General features: G+C 48.5%; 1 protein-coding gene across 4 annotated transcripts in view; it reads left to right on the plus strand.

Moving 5' to 3' along the window:
* Positions 1-23,455, plus strand: part of Dennd2a (DENN domain containing 2A) — a 98,768-nt gene that overhangs the window by 42,393 nt on the left and 32,920 nt on the right. For all 4 annotated transcript variants that reach the window (XM_057768232.1, XM_057768242.1, XM_057768251.1 and 1 more), the window contains 5 exons: positions 7,960-8,087; positions 10,659-10,780; positions 19,563-19,763; positions 22,012-22,105; positions 22,556-22,606. In XM_057768232.1, coding sequence (XP_057624215.1) covers positions 7,960-8,087; positions 10,659-10,780; positions 19,563-19,763; positions 22,012-22,105; positions 22,556-22,606 — 596 coding nt within the window. The remainder of the gene's footprint in view (positions 1-7,959; positions 8,088-10,658; positions 10,781-19,562; positions 19,764-22,011; positions 22,106-22,555; positions 22,607-23,455) is intronic.

A 23,455-nucleotide genomic window follows, 5' to 3' on the forward strand; every position in this document is an offset into this window, starting at 1 on the left:
TTACCTCCTTCTTCCCTGAGCGATGCCCCTCCCTCCCCCCTCCCTGGGGCAATCTTTCCTCTGTGTCGTGGTTGGACAGACAGCTCAACCTGGTGAATCATTATTCTTGTTATCTTTTTTCTCCTTGCTACAATCTGCTGTTTTCAGCCTTCTAGCATTTTCCTTATAAGCAGCTAAAATTACTTTGTTTCAGTCCAAAACTGAAATGTGTCTTGGCTAGTTCAGATTTGATCACATGAGCTGCGTTTCAACAGTCTGACTTTAGGCTCCTCATTCTGTTTAAAATACTACAATGGAGGTGAGCAGGGCAAGGTGTTCACTTTCTACACCTAAAAAAAAAAAAAGTATGCTCTTTGTTATGGTCCTATCTCCTAGAGAAAGAAAAACGGCTTACCCTGCATTTGGCAGACGTCCTGCCTTCTCTGAGTCAGGAGAGCCAAGCCAAGACTGAAGAAAGAAATGATGAAGGATCCCGAGGCCAGGAGGGTTTGGGGTGACACAGCCAGTCTGGGGGCTTTGCAGACTGAAGTCACTGTGTTTTCATTGGCCAATCAGCACACCCCAACTGAGCCACACCAGGGGATGCTGATTCTTGGTTTCAAGGAAATGCTTTTTTTTTTCTCTTCTCTCTGTCCTTTTCCCTCCTCCCTTCCCTCACCTGCCTCCTTCCTTTGCTTTTCTCCATTTCTCTAAAACCCCCAAGAGATTAGCTGCCAAGACTTAGGCCCTCAGCCTAACCCCTCACATGTCAGGAAATTCCAAAGATAAGCGTCCTCCAGTCATGTGAGCTTGGCTATGTATGTTTTATGGCACACATTTAATAACCCTGCAGGAATGCCTTGAGGCTGCCGTGAAACTAACGTGATTTTTTTTTAATGTAAGCGTCTCACATTCGCAGAGATGCATGCTCCAAATATTTTAACTTGAATTTAGATTTTTACATTTAAGTTCTGTTTGGTCGTGCAACAGTTTTTAAACCTTTATAAAACCAAATAGCTCCACCCACTTTGATTTTGACTTTTCCGCTGATGGTTTGAACACCAAATAGACTTGTCCTTTCCCTGGAGCTTCCTCCACAGGCCTTGGGAGCGGAGGCAGCCGCACCACTGCTAAGTGGCATGTGCTCTCCCGTTCTACCACTGCCGCGCTGGGGCTGGCAGCTCCATGGCAGTCTGACTGGACAGGACCCTGAGCTACTATCCATTTGTCAGTCAAAGTTAGCTCTGTAGCCTTGCCGCCATGTCCCTGTCAACATGGGTCCCAGCCTCGAGGCAAGCCTGAGATGCCACGTATAAAACATGACCTGGTTTAAGAACTTCAGAAGAGGGCCGGAGAGAGGCTCGGTGGTTAGGAAGAGCTCTTGCTCCACGGCAGCATCCAAGTTCAGTTCCCAGCACCCGTATCAGGAGCTCACAGTCCCCTGTGACTCCTGCTCCAGGAATGTACTAACTCTGTGGCCTCGGCAGGCACCTGCACACACATAAAAACAATAAACATGAATCTTTAAAACTATGGTGAGTGTTTGGCCTGCATGTGTGTATGTGCACCATGTCGGTCTTCCAGCACTCAAGAGGCAGAGGCACCAAAGCTACAGAGAAACCCTGTCTCTGGTAGATGCCCGTGGAGATGAAAAAGAGGGCCCTGGAGCCCCCGGAACTGGAAATACAGATGTCATAAACCACCCGTGGAGGCTGGGAACCAAGCCCAAGTCCTGCACAAGAGCCATGATCCCCAAGTAAATCAGCTAAAAAGAATGTCAAACTGAGCTTTGTGGCACATGCCTATAATCTCAGCACTTGGGGGGCAGAAGCAGGGGGATCTCTGTGAGTTCGAGACCAGCCTAGTCTATAATAGTGTATTCTAGGACAGCCAGGGCTACATAATGAGACCCTGTTGCAAAAAAAGAAAAAAAATAAGAAGGAATGAATTAATTAGTTTGAGGTTGAGAGTAAAATTGTTTTGAGAAGCTTGGTTTAACAGAGACATTTACTTCATCAGTGTCTACCCTGGAAAACAAAGAGGGCTTGGTTGTTGTTCTGTGTTCCGAGAGCCGAGAGCCTTTATTTTGTCTTACTTCTCACCAGAAAGTGAGGATCACTGGGTCTTGGACACTGTTAGTAGGCCTTCAGGTTTTTGCCTTTAGAAACTTCAGAGTTTCTGATCTTATATTAAGATCTTTAATCATAGGACTGGACAGATGACTCTATGGTTAAGAACACTGACTGCTCTTCAGAGGACCTGGGTTCAATTCCCAGCACCCACGTGGCAGCTGTCGACTGTCTGTAACTCCAAGATCTGACACCCTCACACAGACATACATGCAGGCAAAACATCAATGCACATAAAATAAGAATAAATAATTTTTTAAAAAGATCTTTAATCAGATGGGTTTTTCTGCAGATAAGAGATACAGATATTCACTTTTCCTTGCACTGTTTGTTGAAGAGGCTGTCTTCTAGCTTATGTTTTTGACACATTAGTCAAGATGCTGTGGCTGTGTGTTTACTCTGGGTCCTTCTGTCTGCTCCTTAAGTGTTTACATTTACGTGTCTGGGGTTTTGTTTTGATTTTTGTTTTTTTGAGACAGAGTTGTACTCTGCAGCCCTGGCTGCTATGTGGACCAGGCTGGCTTCAGCTTTACAAAGGTCTGCTTGCCGGTGCCTCTAGAGTGCTGAGATTAAAATGTGAGCAACCACATCTGACTAAACATAGCTTTCTTGTTTTCACTGATAGCCGGGCATGGTGGTACAGACCTGTATAGTCCCTGCCTCAGGAGGATTGCTGTGAGTACAAGATCAGCCTGCACTCTGCTTCAAAAAAAAAATCAGTTATGCAATCAATTAATCAATTAGTTAATTAATCAAATACTCATTTACTTATTCAGCCAACAAATGTTTACTGTGACCATATTTAGTGTTAGATATGGGAATGTATTAATGAGGAAGCTGACAGACCCTGCCCTGCTAGAGAACCCAGACTGACATCAGGAGGGCACAGCTGCTGGGTGAGGCTCCGTGGTGACTCCAGAGCCACGCACTCCCAGAAGCATACGGTGCTGTGGGAATGTTCAGCAGCGGAACCCAGCCTGCTAGGGCACAGGGCAGCCTCGAGAGGAAAAGATGTGTAGGTGCTTGGCAGGAGGGGATGGCAGATAGACCGTCAGTGAAGGAGCAGACATAGGTTTCTTCGCGCTGGGGGAACTGAAGGCCAGGGGTCTGGACGGAGTGGGATAGGGGTCCCCAAGGATGGAAGAGGAGGCCGTGCGGTCTAATGGAACCAATCCTAGAGCTCTAGAGACAAAAGGAGCACTGGGAAGAAACATGTCACAGCTTTGAAGGGGGCAGTCATCAGATTTGCATCTGTTAGGGTTCCCCTTGGCGACAGAGTGGGTGTCGTGGTCAGGTTGTGATGTAATTCCAGTGGGGGCCCTGGAGGAAGTGATCAGTTTTGAGTGGCTGGGGAGGTAGAATGCGGTTAGTTGGTTAGGTGTAGGTGGGCCGGGAGAAGGGGCTCTGCAGAGTGCCTGCAGCTTCAGGCATAAACATCTGGTTGGCCTTCCAGGGAGCAGCTCTGAGAGAGGAACCTCTTTTGAGACATGTTAATTTTGAGGTTCTTGCCCACTGCCTTAAATTAGCCTTTCATCTAATGGAAAGGTCGTTAGTAACCCTCACACAGTAATTGGACATTGGTCATGATTTTTTAAAAATGTTTTTTGAGACAATTTCATGATATACTCCAGGCTGATCTCAAACTCGAGATCCCCTGCCTCAGCCTCCTGAGTACTGGTATTAGACTCCCATGTAGGGAGGGCTAGAAAAGAGAGGAACTAGGAAAGAGAAATAGAAGAAGAAATTCACTGGAGATGGATGAGGCTTACTGGGGATGTCTCCGTTGCTCGCCTAGTACCATGAAGACCTGGGTTTAGTCCCTAGCACCACATAGAGCAGGCATGATGTGCACACTAGTAATCCCAGCACTTGGGAGGCAGAGGCAAAAGAAGCAGAAGTTCAAAGCCATCCTCAACTCAGTAGTGTTTTGGACCAAGCCTGAGCTACAAGGGAGTTCATTGCAACAGTGAGATCAGGGTCACATCTCTAAAGCCAGCTGCCATGTGGTCATTGGAGGACCTGGGAGGCAAGGAACTTAGAGCGGGTCACATTCTCTCCAGCTGTGAGCATCAGTAAGGCGGGGACTCCTTGCCTTTGCTTCACTGGTTCGGAGCACAGTGTGACCCACGGAAGGCATTTAGCACACTGTGAGTGGTGTACACGGTGTCTGAGTGCTGGGCGTGTTTAGCTAGAGACCTGATCAGTTGTGCTTATCATCCATTCGCCTTTGGAATACCCTTCTCCTCCAAGTTACAACACAAAGATGCTAAAACCTTTCTCAAGTTCAAAGTCGTTCGTAGAGAATTAGCGCAGTGAACCAGTCATTCATGTGAGCAGATTTCTCTTACCTGTGTTGTGGCCAGGCCATTCTCACCCAAGAAAAGGAGACCAGGATGAGCTCCTTAGAGTTTTTTTTTTGTTGTTTTTGTTTTTGTTTTTTTCAATTAAGCCACACAGACCCTACTACAGGTCTAAAGAGGCGGCCCCGAGCTGAGTGAGTAAGGGGGTTTATACAAGTAAAAACCACAAGTTTGTTACATCCCCTTGGCATCGCTGAGATGGCTGTCAGCAAACATGACGGGATATGAGCTTCTTTGTTTGTTTGTTTTGTTTTTCGAAACAAGGTTTATAGCCCTGGCTGTCCTGGAACTGCTTTGTAGACCAGGCTAACCTCGAACTCACAGAGATCCACCTGCCTCTCTGCCTCGCAAGCACTGGGGTTAAAGGCACGCGCCACCACGCCTGGCTGAGGATGTGAACTTTTAAGGCCTGGACAGAGTCTTGTCGCCGCCACGGCGTCACTGTTTGATACGGAAGAGGTTACAGAAGCAGAACAATGCAGGTGTACATGCCCGAGGGTCAGCCTGACCTCAGGGATAGCCCCAGGTCAGGTTAGGATTTAGCAGATGTACTTCCCTCACTTTACCTGAACCTCAGCACTAGAGGACAGAAGTCCCTGCAAGCCAGCCGTCGCACAGGTGATCCTACACGACAGTGATAAGCCAGACCTTGGAATAATTGGAGTTCTGCTTTTCTCTTGGTTCTGGAAACTGTTCGTGTGAAGTCCAAGGCTCCTTCTTGCTGCTCTGTGGATCTTACTTTGTTTTGATTTACAATGTTGTAGAAAGATTTCACACTTTGGTCACTTGAAAACCAGCATCTTACTTAACACAGATATGGACTCACACTAGGAAACCCTGTGGTAATTTATTTTACAAGTTAAGCTTTGCCGCAGAGGCAGGAGGATCACAAGTACAAAGGCCAACCCGGGCTACATACTGAGAGACCGTACGTACAGGGACCGAACCCAGTATGATGGAGCACACCAGTTTAAACCTAGTGCTTGCAAGGCAGAGGCACGAGGATCTCCAGCCTGGTCTACAGAGCGAGTTCCAGGACAGCCAGGGCTTCACAGAGAAACCCTGACTTGATAAAACAAAAACAGGGTTGGAGAGATGGCCCAGTGGTTAAGAGCATTGCCTGCTCTTCCAAAGGTCCTGAGTTCAATTCCCAACAACCACATGGTGGCTCACAACCATCTGTAAAGAGGTTTGGTGCCCTCTTCTGGCCTGCAGACATGCACACAGACAGAATATTGTATACATAATAAATAAATAAATATTTAAAAAAACAAAACAAAAAGCCAGAGACCGAGGGTAAAGTGACAGGGCACTTGTCTAGCGTGCACAAGGCTGTGGAGGGTTTGCAAGGTAACTGTTTCTGACTTTGTTTTGACTTTCTATTACATTTATTTATCTGTGGGTCTGTGTGAGGAGGGGTGCTCAGGTAGCGTGAGTGGAGATCAATTTCAGGCATTGTTTCTCGTCTTATGCTAGCAGGTTGAACTCAGGTCATCAGACTTGGTGGCAAGTACATTTACCTGCTGAGCCATCTCACGGCCCTCATTTTCGTTTGTTTGTTTGTTTTTGTTTGAGGTTACTGTGGGGGTTTTGTTGTTTGTTTGTTTTGAGGCAAGATCTACAGCCCAGACTGGTCTGAAACTCACTGTAGCCTAACTGTTGACAATTCTCCTGCCTCAGCCTCCAGAGTTCTGGGATTATAAACTTTCATCACCATGCCCAGTTTTTATTTATTATTATTATTATTGTATTGTACTTAAGGTTTTTTTAGACAAGGTCTCACAATGTCGTTCTGACTGACCTGGAATTCACTATGAAGACTAGACTGACCTAGAACTCACGTAGATCTACCTGCCCCTGCCTCCAGATTGCTAGGATTCTGCACCATAATGCCTAGCTCCTAGCTGTGTCTCATTATGCAGACCAGGCTGACCTATAACTCGATAACCATATCCTCCTGTCTTAGCCTCCCAAGTGCTAGAGTTGTAGACATATACTCCATGCCTGCCTCCAGATCAGTTCTTCAAAGAAAGTTCATGTAGTGATGAGGTACGGGCAGCATTAGTGCTGCCCGGCTCCTGTCCGCCTGGCTAGCTTATGCCCCGAAATAACAACACACAAATTGTATTCTTTTAAACACTACTTGGCCCATTAGCTCTAGCCTCTTCTTGGCTAATTCTCACATCTTGCTTAACCCATTTCTAATAATCTGTGTAGCACCACGAAGTGGTGGCTTACCAGGAAAGCTTCAGCATGTCTGACCTGGTGGCTGGCTCCTTGGTGTCTGCCCTGGAGAAGAGAGGCATGGCGTCTGCCCAACTTCCCTTCTTCCCAGCATTCTGTTCTGTTTATTCCACCCACCTATGTTCTGACCTATCAGGCCAAGCAGTTCCTTTATTAATTAACCAATGAAAGCAACAAATAGACAAATGACCTTCCCACATCAAGTTCATATTTTTTTTAAATATTTATTTATTTATTATGTATACAATATTCTGTCTCTGTGTGTGCCTGCAGGCCAGAAGAGGGCACCAGATCTCATTACAGATGGTTGTGAGCCACCATGTGGTTGCTGGGAATTGAACTCAGGACCTTTGGAAGAGCAGTCAGTGCTCTTAACCTCTGAGCCATCTCTCCAGCCCTCAAGTTCATATTCTTAAAATGTAGTCTTTTGCCAGGCAGTAGTGACACATGCCTTTAATCCCAGAACTTGGGAGGCAGAAGCAGGAGGATCTCTGTGAGTTCGAGGCCAGCGTGGTCTACAGAGGGAGTTCCAAGACAGCTAGAAATACACAGGGAAACCCTATCTCAGAAACAAACAAACAAAAATGTAGTCTTTCTAGATGCTGTTTGGGGTATCAAAACCTTTTATGTGTCAGGATTCAAATGTAAAGCATACCTTATATGTTAGCATCTTGCTCCCATAAATATGGAAAAAAAATCAGAACTGAGTTAAGGTGTGTCTAAAGTCCAGAGCGTCCAGCAGTAGCCATTTGGATAATGGATAATCCCATCCCAGCAAAGCCCAGGATCATCCAGGCTAGTAGTTGTACTGTAAGGAAGAGAGCCGGGCCCTGGAACTCATGCCCTGAAGTATACAGGCATCTTTAGTTGTTAGGGCTCTGCTCCGCAAACCACACCTTCACTTCAGTGTCCACTGTCAGAGTACTTACTAGTCTGGGCAAAGAACAACCAGAGAAAGCAGCTAACACTATGTCCCAGACCGGACCCATGTGCTAGAGCTCCGAGACTTAGACCCTCTGTCCTGCCTGGAACCCTCAACGGAGGCAGAAGAGGCTCATGGGCTGATAGCGCCCCTTTGGGGATGGGTTTCTGCTACAGCTCAGGCATCTGCCCTGGCTTCCAGCTCTGCAGCCCTGGCCTGAGAGCTCTGACTTGGCCCCTTTGCCACTGTGACCTCTGCTGTGTTCGGAACCAGCCTGAACTGATTCACGTTCTCTTTTTCTTTCCTTCCATGGTGCGCAACTCAGGAAGTCCTATGAGTTTGAAGACCTACTGCAGTCCTCCTCTGAGAGCAGCAGGGTGGACTGGTACGCACAGACCAAGCTGGGACTCACACGCACTTTATCAGAGGAGAACGTGTACGAAGACATTCTAGGTGAGAGGCCAAACTCTGTGTGCAGGGCTGGGAGTGAGTCGGGCTGAGACGGACAGAGTTGGCACGGAGTTTCTGCTCCAAACACACATGCGTGCACTTGAAGACAGACGTGCCGTTAATGTACGAGAGAGCAGCAGGTAGGTGAGCTGGGGGCGGGGGGAGGGCCTCAGCGGACTGAAGGAGGAACAGCTGGTGATGACCAGCGAGCTGAGCAGGCAACAGGGTGATCCGAGAAACACAGAGCCCCCCTCGAGATCCTGGCTCTGCAGTTGTTAGTTTTGTGACGTTAGCTGGTGGTACAAGGGCTCAGAATGTGAGTTCTTTGTCCGTCTCATGATGACGGTGGCTGCCTTGCAAGTTGTGTAAGGATTGGTGAGAATATATAACAGGCCTCTCCTCCACCATCAGCTGTGGAATGGAGACACTGTCGGCCAACATGCTTTTTCCATGAGAGCGGGACTCCGGCAGGGAAGCAAAGCACAGACTAAATGATGTCTGACGAGAAAAATAACCTTGACGGAGCTGTAACCCTCCTCGGCTTCCAAAGAGGACTTAGGCCCAGGGTTTATTTCAGAGTTCAGGAATCTGCAGGGGATAGCTCCATTTCAGCGAGGCGTGAGCTCAGACCTGAGTCTGCTCATGGTGGCAGAAGAAAGGAGACGATGGATGAGCAGTGCGGCTTGGAGCCCACAGGCCAGGTCTGCAGTGCCAGTTATCCCGCTTTGACTGTCACTGTGGCCCATTGCAAAGCCAGCAACTCGAGAAGCTCTGGGGGTACTTGGAGAAGTTGGGGTGCTGGACATGCTGGTCTCATATGAACCAGAGGATCCGCCTGTACCCTGGGTCTTTACGCATCACTTATGAGCTGCTTTCCCAGAATGCCCAGAACTGGTAGGAATGAAAGAGAAATCCCAGGCTGATATAAAAGAAAATAGTAAAAATAAAAGCAAACCTTGCTTGATGTGAGCCACCTTAGAAGAAGTGTGCTGGATAGAATTTTTCTCAGAAGACACTGAAAACTGGTTTTGTGTCACAGAAATAGCTTGTAATTAATAATCTCCTCTACAGATGACATAAAGCTTTAACATGTTAAATTCCCTCAGCACACTTTAGCTGTTATAAACACATATACTTAGAATCATAGCTGTGTACACAGTGGTCTGTCTGTGTGTACACCTGCAGGCCAGAGGAGAGCTACAGAGCTCATTAGATAGTTGTGAGCTACCATGTGGTTGCTGGGAATAGAACTCAGTACCTCTGGAAGAGCAGGCAGTGCTCTTAAGCACTGAGCCATCTCTCCAGCCACCTCAGTGTAACCTTAGAAACAGAAAAAGAGCTAGTGAGAGAGGGAAACACACAGGCATTTGCACGTGAGGGCAGACAGCGCACATGGGGTCATCAGTACCAGAAATGCCTCCTGAAGGGAGGAAGCACAGGAGGGCAGGAGGGATTAGCAGAACTGTTTGAACCACAGCATCAAGCTGGGTTCCCACCCTTGTAATGAGATAGCAAAGGTACTTTGGGGGAAGCAGTAACCCAAGTTGGCGTCTCCTTTCTTCTCTCAGGGTGACTTTGTCCCCAGGGAGCCCTCTGGACCTGTGGCTTCCTCCTCTAGATCTAGATCCTGGGGCCTGCAAAGCCAGCAAAAGCCCTGAGTCGCTCTGGCCAGACCAGTTTATGTCCCCTGTTCATTTTCAGAGCCAGAAGTGACGTTCAATGTCTGCCTTAGGCCTGGGCTGTCAAACCCTCCTGAACTCACCTGTGGACCAGGGTCCATGCCCCATAGAGCAGCAAGCCCTGGACCTGGGGATGCGGTTATACAAGTCAGGAGATGGGGAGTTATCCCTAAGTAAAAATCAGGTTCTGCTGCTACGAGGAACGGGTGACCAGTAAAACCACACACAGCCCACAAGCACGCACATGGAAAAGCAAAGCCTTAGTGCTCCCATATAAAAAGTTCAGGTGCCTGGAGAGATGGCTCAGTGGTTAAGAACTCTGGCTGCTCTTCCAGAGGACCTGGGTTCAATTCCCAGCACCCACATGGCAGCTCACACCTGTCTGTAACTCCAGTTCCAGAAGTTCTGACACCCTCACACGTGCAGGCGAAACACCAATGCACGTAAAATAAAAATGATAAGTAAATAGTTTTTCAGTGGACAGCGGTGGCACATGCCTTTAATCTCAGCACTCGGGAGACAAAGGCAGGTGCATGGCCAGCCTGGTCTACAGAGTGAATTCCTGGACAGCTGTTATACAGAGAAAACCTGTTTCAAAAAACCAGGAGAGAAAAAAAGGGACAAGTTCAGGGCCTTGAGAGATAGCACAACAATTAATAGCACTGGCAGCTATTTCAGGGACCCTGGTTCAGTCCCCAGTGCCCACATGGAGGCTCACAACCATATGCAACTCCAGTTCCAGAGGATCTGACACCCTCTTCTGGCCTTCTCAGGCATCAGCCACACACATGGTGCATGGATAGTGCGTGCAGGAAAAATGCCATTCGCATAAAATATATCTTTTAAAAGAAGACAAAGTTCTAACATTCCTGACTCATTTTGCTGTTGCTCGTAGATCCTCCTATGAAGGAAAATCCGTATGAGGACATCGAGCTACACGGCCGCTGCCTGGGCAAGAAGTGTGTCTTGACTTTCCCTGGATCTCCCACCTCTTCCATCCCGGACACTTCCACCAAGGTATCTTGGGCACTCTAGTGGGTTCCTCCAGTGCATCTGTCTGTCTTACTCAGCAGCCCGATGGGTCTCCTGCAGCGAGCCTCTCTGCAGAGCTCCCTGAGATACCTTTGAGTCTCTAGTTCCGGGCTCTCTCCTAAGTCAGTCACTAAAAAGCAATGCATTTAACTATCCTGAGCCACACCTACAGTCCCAACCTCTTGGAGCCAGAGGCAGGAGAATTGCTGCTCCGAGTTTAGTGCCAGCCTGGTTGATATTTCCAGAGTAGCCCGACTAAGGAAAGAAAACCATGGCAAGTAAAACAAACAAGTAAATAAGGGCATCTTGATGAGATGTGAGGGAGAAAGGCAGCGTGGAGAGCCAGTCTGTGTAGTCTACTACCATCTGTGTACCGTTTTTAAAGGTTTCTTTATTTGCCAGGTGTGGTGGTACACGCTTTTGTTCCCAGTCCTCAAGGCAGAGGCAGGCAAATGTTTGGGAGTTTGAGAACAACCTGGTCTACATAGTAAATTCCAGGCGTCCAGACCCTGTCTTATTAAAAAAAAAAAAAAAAAAAGTACTTATTTATTTTTTATGTATATGTATGTGAGTTTATGTGCATCACATATGTGCAGGAGCACTTGGAGGCCTCAAGAAGGCACCAGATTCCCTGGAACTGGAGTAACAGGTGGTTGTGAGCCACCATGTGGGTGCTCAGAACTGACTCAGGGCCTCTATAAAAGCTCCCAGTCACTGGGCAGTCTCTCCAGACCTTGTGACTATTTAACTTAAAGAATATATGGATTTGTAAGCTCAAATTTGTTTGTGCATGTAGAGAATCAGTGCATAAGCAGACACCCTTGGTGGTATTTTGGTATCTGAGTACTTAGAGGTCAAGACTCCAAGATTCTCTGATCCTGTTGAACATTTTAGGGCATTTGTTGTTGAGGAAAGGAAATAAAGGAAGAGTAAACTTAAATTGCAGATGTCACGCAAATTCCATTGTTAGGGTTTGTTTCCAGCTGAGGGAAGCAGCAGTACTCCTTAGGCCCCAGAGCAGGGTCAGTGTTTGCTGGACGTGTGTGTGTGTGTGTGTGTGTGTGTGTGTGTGTGTGTGTGTGTCTTCACAGGATGTGCTGTCTACACCTGGTATCAGACAGGGACGCTTCCAGCCACTGACTTTAGAAGACTCAGGGACTTTACCTGTTGTTAAGGTGAGGCTTACAGGCCCATGTGAGCTGCCTCAGTGTTGCCTGAACCAACCAGCTTTCACGTGGAGAAGACTGTTGTCATGAGGAATGCATGGTAACCAACAGTCAGCAGTTTCTACTTGCCTTGGAAACATGTTTGTGTTCTCATTGGCATGTGAATGTGTCTAGCATTTAGACAGTTCTTTTCCTAGACTGACTTAGACAAACAAAGTAAGGGCTACGGGAGAAGGAACTAGGCAAAATGGCTCACATCTATAATCTCAGCATTTGGGAGGCTGAGGCGAGAAGACCAGAAGTTCAAGGTCATCTATGTAATGAGTTCAAGGCCAGCTTGGAATACTTGAGACCCTGTCTCCCAGAAAGGGGTTGGAGTGTGTATAGCTTAGTCTATAAAATGCTTGTCATGAGGACTGAGTCCAACCCCCGGAACTCTTAAAGTATAAAAGTGAGTGTAGGAAAATTATAATATTATAATTCCGGTGCTGGAGAGAGACCCATTGGCTGCCTGAACTCGAGAGTTCTAGGCCAGTTAGGGACTCAGTCTAAAAAGGAAGGAAGGAAGGAAGGAAGGAAGGAAGGAAGGAAGGAAGGAAGGAAGGAAGGAAGGAAGGAAGGAAGGAAGGAAATATGGGAAAGAATAGGTGAGTGGCATCTAAGGAACAGCTCCAGAGGTTGACCTCTGGCCTTCTGACCTCCCTGCGTGTGTGTACACATGGGCATGTGAGCCCACACACACGCATACACAAGAAGAAGAAAGAGAAGCAGTTGTATCCATGCCGCCTCTCACATCCTACCCAGCTCTCCACTTCATGCAGGGAGTCACTGCTCTTAGAACAGTGACAGACACCTGCCCTGGACAGCTATGTTCTGAGCAGGCAACTCCTTCCTTGTACCAGAAAATGAAGGCCAAGTGGCCTTTCCTGCCCCTGCTAGGTTGGGCAGACCTGGAGTCTCTCCTACCACAACAGCCAAACTAGGGTGGTAGTGATGCCATTCAGTTTTCTGTCCAGATGTTGCTGTCCTGGATAGCACTGTGCACTGGCCAGTGCCCTGACCGTACAGGCTCTCAGAGCCCAAGCAACATCACTGGGGCCCTGTATTCTATGTCTGTTATTCTGTTCTCACATCTGGGTGTCTGGTCTGTGCCCCTGTTCTGAGGGACAGCTGCAGACTTTTAGCTCATCAGCTATTCATTGAGCATCTGCCACATCTGTGCTGCATCTGGGAAATTAGAAGTAGCTGAGGCAGCCCCTCTGTGCTGAACTCCCCTGCTAGCCTCAGAAAGCTCTGCGCCATCTTTGGGATGTTCATTTAATTAACCCCTGTCTGGTCCCAGTGGAAAGAGAAGGACAATTGGACAAAAGTCTCCTTAGAAATGGGCAGATGTTGTGTGCAGCCGGGGCAGATGCTGCGGTCTGTGAGTCCAGAATGATTTTTTATGTGTTATATAACCACATACAGCCCAAGGAATGTGGCAGCAACTCAAAAAGAAATTACGTGGGTGTGTGTGGAGTATGCATGTGTGTGTGCTCCTGTGTGTGTGGGTGCATGTGTGCACTGCATATGTGCGTGTAAAGGTTGACAGCGGGCGTCTTCAGTCATTCTCCACTTTAGTGAGTGAATCTTACTGAATCTGGAGCTTCGCTCCTCTGGCTTGCCGGCTTGCCCAGGAAATCCCGCCACTGCCGCCTGAGTGCTGGGATTCCAGGTGTGCTGTCACATCTGCCCAGCTGTTTGTGTGAGTGCTGGGGCCTGAACTCCAGTCCTCACACCTACAGCAAGCTTTTTACCCAAAGATCCATCTCCACAGCCTCTGTTTGTTTGTTTGAGATGAAGGGGGGTTCTCTCTTTGTCGCCCTGGCTGGCCTCAAACTGTAATTCTCCTGCACCAGCTTCCTGAGTGTTGTGATTATACAGATGTGTGCTACTATAACTGCCAAGGACTAATGTTTATGTCAGAAAAAAATGTGCTGATCCGAGACAGTCTGTTTTGTCACCCATTTAGCCAAAAAGGGCTAGTGATCTCAGCTTCAGTCCATGGCATCTTCCTTTGCAAAGGCTCAGGGCTTCTTGCCACCTCCTTGCCATCAAGATGTCGCATGCCAGGACCCATCACAGCCTCCTGCAACAACTCAAGAGACTTGAATAGGAAAGTCAGACCTCAGGCCAAGATCGTCTTATCTTTGTCTACTTCTCAGACACTATAGATTTTCTACTGTGCCCAGTGAATGAGTGCCTATGGGATTAGAGACAGTGGGCCACGGTGACACGGTGCTGGAAGGAGGCAGGTGGGATTGGGCATTATGCAGGCTGGTGTGTGGTGCTCCCACCAGCAGTAGAATCAGCCGGATAACAGCTTGAAGAAAATACTACCTTTAAGACCCGACAGTGGCTTCTTTTTCACGCTGCAGTTAGGGTTTGGCAACCTCCTGCCAGTTCTTATGAATGAAGTTGTATGAGGCTTTTATGAATGAAGCTGTATCGCCCTACTCAGTCCTTTGTACATTACATGTGCTGCCTGTGGAGTTGGCATGGTTGAGAAGCTGCAGCAGAGAGGGCATGGCCCACATTGCCGTACAAACTATCTGACTTTGAAGAAAAACTTCACTGGCTCCTCTAAGTCTAAGACTCACACCCTTGCCAGCGAACAGACGTCTTCACTACAGTACCCCCCCCCCAACCTCGGGACCCTTGGAGCCCTGGGTAAAGACTCTGGGTCAGAATTTGCTTCTTCCTGCTGAGCCTCGGACTGTCCTGAATGCTTGAGAGGCTCAGCCCATGTCCTGCTGTTTTCCCTTTACCAGGCAAGGAGCTACCGCAGGCCCACTCCTCCCCGAAGCTCCCTGGGTGGTTAGTTATTCGGGTGCTGTGGGACACTCCTGGAGACTTTCTCCCCAGCAGTGACACCAGAGACAGAGCCTGGATGCAGCCGCCCGCAGCTTCCCCCGGGCTCCTTGGCATACTGTCTAGAGTCGAGCACCATATTTTGGTTGCTTCCCTTTTCCAGTCTTTCCATGAATCAGATCTGTAAACAAACACTGGCTGGTGTAACACAGGTACTTGCTGGTTGCCAGCCGTTACACAGATTTCAGTGCCGTGAGAGCAGTCAGGCATTTTCTTTTTTTTTTTTTTTTTTTTGGTTTTTCGAGACGGGGTTTCTCTGTAGCTTTGGTGCCCGTCCCGGAACTAGCTCTTGTAGACCAGGCTGGCCTCGAACTCACAGAGATCCGCCTGCCTCTGCCTCCCGAGTGCTGGGATTAAAGGCGTGCGCCACCACCGCCCGGCCTCAGTCAGGCATTTTCTTGGACTTCGACTTTGTTGCAGGTGGGGTTAGGCTGCTAAGAAGCCTGCTCTCTGTGTCAAGGTGAAAAAGATGCCCACACTTGTCCCAGCAGGTCAGCTCTCCTCTGTTGGAAGCACCCTGTGCTGAGTAGTACCTTGCTCTTTGTATACCTATGGTGAATGGAAGAACAGACCACGGGGCAGTTGGAGTCTTTGTTCCTGGAAATTTTGAGAAAGAAAAGGCTCTAAAGTTGTAAATACATCCTACTTGGAACTAAGTGAGACTGAGAAATTTTGGTGGAAGAGAATAGGCCTATTCTGTGCATGCTTAAGATAGGGTAGATGTGGCTTTGTAAATTAATTCAGCAAGAAAGACTCATTCATTAAATGGAATAAATTAGTTTGGAGGGAAATGATTTAGATTAGCATACCATGAAATAAATTATTGACAGATTAATGAATAAACTATGTTAGAAAACAAACCAAGAAAATCTAGACAAAAATAGAAATCAGTATTTATTAAACGTCTAACAAAAGATAACTTTTATTTTTTTCATGTGTTCCTTTGCGTATGGATATGTACATACACCAGAATGTATATACTTGTGGAAGTGAGAACAGCATGCACAAGTTGGTCCTCTCCTACAGTGTGGGACCCAGGGATCGAACTCAGGTCTTCAGACTTGGCAGCAAGCATCCTCCAGCTGCTGATCCAGCTCACCAGCCCAGGAGATAGAGTCTCTAGGTAAAGATGAGGAAGGTAGAGGGCTGGAGAGATGTTGTGATGGATAAGCACACTTCTCGTGCAGAGGACTGGAGTTTGATTCCCGGTACCCATGTCAGGCTGTGCACAATGGCCTGTAATTCTGGCTCCAAAGGAATATGATGGTTCTGCCCTCTGTAAGCTCCCACACTCATATGTACAAACCCATACACAGACACGTATGTACATAACTAATTAAAAAATAAATACTAGCCAAGTAAGGGATGATGGCACACATCTTTAATCCCAGCACTTTAGAGGCAGAAACAGGTGGGTGTCTGAGTTCAAGGCCAGCCTGGTCTACAGAGCTAGTTAGTTCTAGGACAGGCTCCAAAGCTACAGAGAAACCCTGTCTCGAAAAAAACAAAAAAGCAAAAAAAAAAAAAAGAAGGAAGGAAGAAAAGCCAGTAAACAAACAGGTAGGGCAGGAACAAAAATAAGACAATTAAATCTTTTTTTTTTTAAATATTTATTTATTTATTCTGTATACAATATTCTGTCTGTGTGTATGCCTGCAGGCCAGAAGAGGGCACCAGACCTCATTACAGATGGTTGTGAGCCACCATGTGGTTGCTGGGAATTGAACTCAGGACCTTTGGAAGAGCAGGCAATGCTCTTAACCTCTGAGCCATCTCTCCAGCCCACAATTAAATCTTTTAAAAACAGGAATGAAGGGGCTGGAGAAATAGTTCAGTGGTTAAGAGCACTGGCTGCTCTTCTATAGGACCCAGGTTTGATTCCCAGGACCCACGTGGTGACTCAGAGCCACCTGTGGGTCCAGGGGATCAGACACCCTCTTCTGACCTTCTTGGGGACCAGACACACATGTGATACACATACATACATACATACATACAGGCAAAACACCCACACACATAAAATAAATAAGTCAACACATAAATCTTTTTTTTTATAGTGGTTAGATGAACAACAGAGAGAAACACAAATAGATTTTAGTGTAGGGAAAGTGACAAGGGCTGGGCGGTGGTGGCACACGCTTTTAATCCCAGTGATCTAAAAGTTCTTGCAAGACACCTTCAGAAAATAATTTACTTTACGAACACAGGGACTCTTGTTCTCACAGTTGCCGAACTTTCCGCGTCAGCATTTATTGGCTCAGCCTCGCTTGGTGAGCACTGAGGCTGTCTGCAGGGTTCTGTGCTTATACGCATGTCACAGTATGTGCTGCTCTCTGTAGAGGAATATAGTGTTACCCAGATAGGAGGGTCTCAGTAAGGGAACCCTGGGTGGACTGCTGGCTCGGAGGGCGCGTGCATCTGTTAGGTGTGTCCTGCTCACTTCCATGCGGCGGCTCTCACCAGTGGCATATGGAGATTACTGCCCTTCACAAAGTGAATTAGCAAGTGTTTTTACTTTTGCTGGTTTTTGAGTGGGGGGAAAAATGCTTCCTTGGTGGAATTAGAATTCTCTTTTCTTTTTGGAGAAAGCTAAGATTCTTTCACGGACCTGAAAAATCATTACACTCTAACTTGGTGAATGGTCTGTTATGATCTGTTGGCCTGTTCTGTCACCTGGGTACCCTGTCCCCTTAAGAGACAAGCCCTGCCCGTGGCAGTGGCTTATGCCTTTAATCCCAGCACTTGGGAGGCAGAGGCAGGAGGATCTCTGTGAGTTAGAGGCCAGCCTGGTCTACAAGAGCTAGTTACAGGACAGGCTCCAAAGCTATGAAGAAACCCTGTCTCAAAAAACCAAAAAAGAGAGAGAGAGACAAGCCCCATCCACTCTCAACGAACACCCACACCCCCCACCTCCCCACCCTCCACCCCTGCTGCCGAGTCTAGCAGATCTTCTCCAGCCTATGCTCTCTTTCTGTCTATCTCATGAAATGGTAACTTCTGCATTCTCTCTCTCTCTCTCTTTCTCTCTCTCTCTCTCTCCCCTTTCCCACCCCTGTCTGCCTCTCTCTCTTCTTCTCCCTTCTCCCCTTCCCTTTTCCCTTCATAACCCACTAAATTAACTCTATACTCAAACTCTCTCCGCATAATGTCTGTCTCTCACCCCACAGTCTCCAGCCTGCCAAGTTCACCCACCAAGGTGACCCGCAGCTACCACTACCCATACCCCTCCTGGGACTGGCTGCCCCTCATGGGACCTGCCTTCCCCACACACACACTCTTTTTGGTTTTTCAAGACAGGGTTTCTCTGTAGCTTTTTTTTTTTTTTTTTTGGTTTTTCGAGACAGGGTTTCTCTGTGGTTTTGGAGCCTGTCCTGGAACTAGCTCTTTAGACCAGGCTGGTCTCGAACTCACAGAGATCCGCCTGCCTCTGCCTCCCAAGTGCTGGGATTAAAGGCGTGCGCCACCACCGCCCGGCTCTCTGTAGCTTTTGAGCCTGTCCTGGAACTAGCTCTTGTAGACCAGACTGGCCTCAAACTCACAGAGATCCACCTGCCTCTGCCTCCTGAGTACTGGGATTAAAGGTGTGCACCACCAATGCCCAGCTAACACTCTTATATCTTTAAAAAAGAATAACACTTATCTTCTATCTGTTTTTTGTTGGTTTGAGTTGTACCCCTCAACTTGTAGTATTTATCAGAAAATGGATTCTCTTTTGGGTTATGAACTGTAAATATTTTTTTTTTCGAGACAGGGTTTCTCTGTGGCTTTGGAACCTGTCCTGGAACTAGCTCTGTAGACCAGGCTGGTCTTGAACTCACAGAGATCCACCTGCCTCTGCCTCCCGAGTGCTGGGATTAAAGGCGTGCGCCACCATCACCCGGCTTGTAAATTTTTTTTGAAACCAAGTCTCCCGCAGCCCTGACCGGCCTCAGTCTTACTGTGAGCAGAGGGGGGCCTTCCCATCTGGTCCTTTCAAGTGCTAGAATTACAACCATGCACTACAATGCCAGAAATAAAGTTAATTTTTATTTGGGGGGTTACTGGAGAGCAGACTTGGCGTCTTGCACGTGCTAGGCAGGTCCTCTGAGCTACATCCACTGCTGATTGGTAAACTTTTCAACAAGTTCTTTATTTACCTTTTGATTTGAAAGAGGCTTGTTTAGAAATACAGTCCTGGGTCTCTATCATCAAGTCTTGTCTGTGAAGCCAGGGCAGAGGCAGGTGCATTAGATTTCCATCCTTTGTCATATATGTTTCCCACAACTGGTTGGGAGCACAGCATGGTTAACATGGCAAACCCAAGGTACCCTGGGAACCCAGCCCAGCCAGCTCAGTTCCTCATCCCCACAGTGAGCTCTCCCACCCAGCCCAGCCTGCTCAGTCCCCTGTCTCCCCGCTGAGATCTCCCTCCCAGCCCAGCCTGCTCAGTCCCCCATCCCCACACTGAGATCTCCCACCCAACCCAGCCTGCTCAGTCCCCTGTCTCCCTGCTGAGATCTCCCTCCCAGCCCAGCCTGCTCAGTCCCCTGTCTCCCTGCTGAGATCTCCCTCCCAGCCCAGCCTGCTCAGTCCCCCATCCCCACACTGAGATCTCCCTCCCAGCCCAGCCTGCTCAGTCCCCTGTCTCCCTGCTGAGATCTCCTGCCTCGGCCCCTTTGTTTGGATTTATGGCTCTCTCCTTTCTCACACAGCAATCCTTGTCCAAGTCTGCATTTTTCCGGCAAAATTCAGAGAGAAGAAACTTCAAACTGCTGGACACCAGGAAGCTGAGTCGGGATGGAGCTGGGTCCCCAGTGAGAGCCAGCCCCCCCTCTACACCCAGCAGCCCGGATGATACTTTCTTTAACCTCGGAGACCTACAGAATGGCAGGAAGAAGAAAAAGATCCCCAGGGTAACCCACACTTTAGATTTTGAGGTCTGGGATGCACCCCCACTTCTCTACAGAGGAAGTTGAGGAAGGGTAGAATGAGGGTCTCCGCTTTCTGTATCATAGGAGGCCAAGGGGACACCGTGAAGCCAGTGGACCAAGACGTGTGGGTCGTCTTCTGTTACTATTGCTGCCCTGTGTTATTCCCCTTGGCCATTCCTCTCCCACCTCCTGAACAGTCTTTCCCTGCCAGTGTCTGTGACAGCCCTGACTGCCCTGGAGCTCACTCTGTAGACCAGGCTGGCCTCAAACTCACAGAGATTCTCCTGCCTCTGCCTCCCTGGGATTTAAAGTAAGAGACACCAACGCCATTCAGCTAAATACTCAATACACTAGGACCTGTGCTGTTCCTGTTCTTCTTAATACATAAAAAAAATCTTTTAAACATTTAATTATTGTTTTATGTGTATGGGTGCTTTGCCTGCATGTAATGTATGCCTTATGACAAGTGTCTGCAGAGGCCAGAAGAAGACGTTGGATCCTCTAGACCTGGAGTTACAGCTGGTTATGAGCTGCCATGTGGGTGCTGGGAGTTGAACCTGGATCCTTTGGAAGGGTAGACAGTACTCTTGACTGCTGACCCCTCTCTCTAGTCCCAGATTCCACACTTTTATGCTGTTTGATTTGCCTCAACTGTACACAGTAGATTTCCTTATCCTTCCCCCACCCCAGATTACCCCTGTGGAAAGGAAAAGTGGGGTGTGACCTCGGGCTCTCCTGAAGGTGCCTTCCAGTAGTGGTGCCCATTGAGTGACTCCCCTAAGGAACACAGCTAGAGGTAACGGACATCTGAGGACAGCTGAAAATCTTGACCCCAGAAGCCTAGAAAGTTAAAGACAAGAGACTTGTGAAATAACCTGATCCCTCATCTTATAGATAAGGACATCAGATGAGAGAGGTCAAAGAAATGGCCTGCTGGTACCCAGATGTTGAGGGAGCCAGAAAATTAAAAGTGTGGTAAAAATAAAAAATAGAGTATTTAGCCAGGCAGTGGCAGTGCACACCTTTAATCCCAGCGAGGTAGAAGCAGGTGGATCTCTGTGAGTTTGAGGCCTGCTTGGTCTACAGAGCTAGTTCTAGGACAGCCAGAGCTGTCACACAGAGAAACTGTGTCTCAGAAAAATAAGTGGATACATGGATGCATGGATGGATGGATGGATGGATGGATGGATGGATGGATGGATGGATGGATGGATGCATGGATGATTGAGTATTTAGCTAGGTGTTGTCGCTCAAGTCTATAGTCCAAACACTCAGGAAGAGACTGAGGCAGGAGAATCACCATGAATTCAAAGCCAGCCTGAGCCACAAAGTGACTTCCAGGCCTCCCCCCTATTCCCCAAAAGAAAAGCAGAGCCAAGAGTTAGGCTCAGTGGTAGAGCACAGGCCTCCTGTCCATAAGAGCCTGGATTCACTCCTCAGCACCCCAAAAAGGAAGAGATGATAAACTGGCTTTGGTGGGGATCTGAGGCACACATGCCGTGGACATGCACTCCTCAAGCCCCTGGGGTCTGGCACAGCGTAGTTCCGCTCAGAGCTCAGAGGAGAGGGCGGAGAAAAGAGACCCCTAGGAAACCCCGAGTCTTGTCTGGCCAGCAGGGGGAGCCTTTGCGCCTGGAGCCGATCTGTTCTCGTGTAAGCAGTGTTAGCCCACATGGCGTGGGAGAGGCTGTGGCATGAAGCAGGGGCTAGCAGGGCCTCTGTGACGGGAGAAGTCATCTGGCTGGGTGTCTTCAGCTCCAGGATGTGGCCCATTCTGGAGCACCCTTGGCGCAGTCAGGAATGGGATTCAGAAGCCACTGTCAACGTTGTTCCCGTCCGCTGGCGGCTGCTCAGACATTCTTCGGAATGATTCACACCAAAGTGGCACTGCCTGGGGATTATTTTTTCTGTCTTTTCCTTCCCTTGTTTTGGGAGTAAATAGCTCTTTCCTAAGCCACAGTGACACGGCAGTGTTAAAGGGTCAGAGGGGGAGCTGAGTGACACTGTGAACCAAGGAAATTGTGTGGCCCTCCCTGCAACCTCCCCAGTGTCTCAGCTGGGTGCAGGACTGTTGAGGCCCTGGCTGCCCATGGGGCAGTGAGGTAAGGCGTGGAAGTGTGTCCCCTCCACTTTCCTGCACTTCATCTTCCTAGGAGAGAAGGGCCAGTCTAGGCAGCCGTCCACACCAGGGAGGAGAGTTAACACTGGCTTTTCTTCTGGTATCTGGCAGCTGGTATTGCGGATCAATGCCATTTATGAGGCCAGGAGAGGAAAGAAACGGGTGAAGAGGCTATCCCAGTCCACGGAGAGCAACTCAGGAAAAGGTAGCTACCTCTGCCCCGCCCTGCTGGACTGTCCTCCTGGAATCTGCCCAGAATCTGAAGACATGCTTCCTAGAGAGTGTCTTCTTTCGTTTCTTGATTCACTGAGGAGGAAGCGAGGGTCTGCTTCTTGTCTGCCTTTGTCTCTGGCACAAGGGGCCAGAAGCCAGCTCGGTGGCACATGCTCTGGCTCCCTCTGCCCTCGTTCCCATTGTGTCAGCTAGAGCTGCCTGTCTCCAGACTCTGGCCGCAACCTTCCTGGCTCAGCTCCAGTCTGACAGAGGAGCCACCTTACCCACAGTCAGATTGGTTTGCTACCACATTAAGTTGAGCAGAATTTGACTGGCCTATTTACACAGTTGACCAAACACCCCCTCTGACCTAGACGTTTGGGGTCTGTTTCTTGCTCTCGAATTCACATCTGCCTCTTCCTCCCTTGTTTTTTCGGTCCAGTGACAGACGAGAACAGTGAGTCTGACAGCGACACCGAGGAGAAGCTGAAAGGTGAGGAGAACAGGGCGTGAGATGATGCGGAAGCTGTAGTCACAGAGCCTTCCGCTGTCGAGGGATGGGCATCGCCAGCTCAGGCCAAGCCTGTGCAGAGACTGTGACAGTAGTGACCTCTTGTTCCTACGCCTCTGATGATGCCAGGCACCACACTTGAGAGAGCCTGTGAGCTGCAAGCAATCTCTTAAGTTCTCAGGGCATCTGGTTCCTCGGTTGCCAGATGAAGTAGGTAAAGCAGTTGGTCTCTGGGGACGTGACATTCAGTGACCCAGGTCCAAGCTTTAGTGAGCTTTCTGCGATTTCCCAGACCCCACTGGGAACCGGAGGAGGCAGCCCTGGGTGCTGATCAAAGTGACAAGACTGTCCCACTTAATGGCCCCACCTGAATTACCTCTGACACTATCCACTATCTGGGCCACCCCCAGAATAAACAATCCCATTCCCACTGCAGAGAACTGGCTGGGCCAGAAGTGGGAGTGAGTTCCTGAGGTCACGGGCCTCTGTGTTTATGTCACATGGGATGTTTACAAAGCTCTCGGCTCTAAAAGTCCAGGGCCTGGATTTTGTCACTTGCACACACTGAACGACATGGAAGTGCACGCGGGGAAGTGTACAAGTCCCCACCCTAAAGACAGGCGGAAGGGAAGCCCTGCGGATCTTCTGTTTTAGGATTAGTGGCAAGGCCTGGCCAGTGCTGAGCCCGGATCCTGTGCCCTGGTTGGTTGGCAGGCCTGTAAGTGAAGGGTGTCCCTTCCTCGAGTTTGGCAGAAGGCCCAAAGAAAGACTTGTCTGATAATTTGCTAGATATGGAAAGACTCGGTATTAGAAAAAGTCCTGAAGCTAGGG

The sequence above is a fragment of the Chionomys nivalis genome, chromosome 1 (genome assembly GCF_950005125.1).
Source record: "Chionomys nivalis chromosome 1, mChiNiv1.1, whole genome shotgun sequence".
In the NCBI taxonomy this organism is placed as follows: Eukaryota; Metazoa; Chordata; class Mammalia; order Rodentia; family Cricetidae; genus Chionomys; species Chionomys nivalis.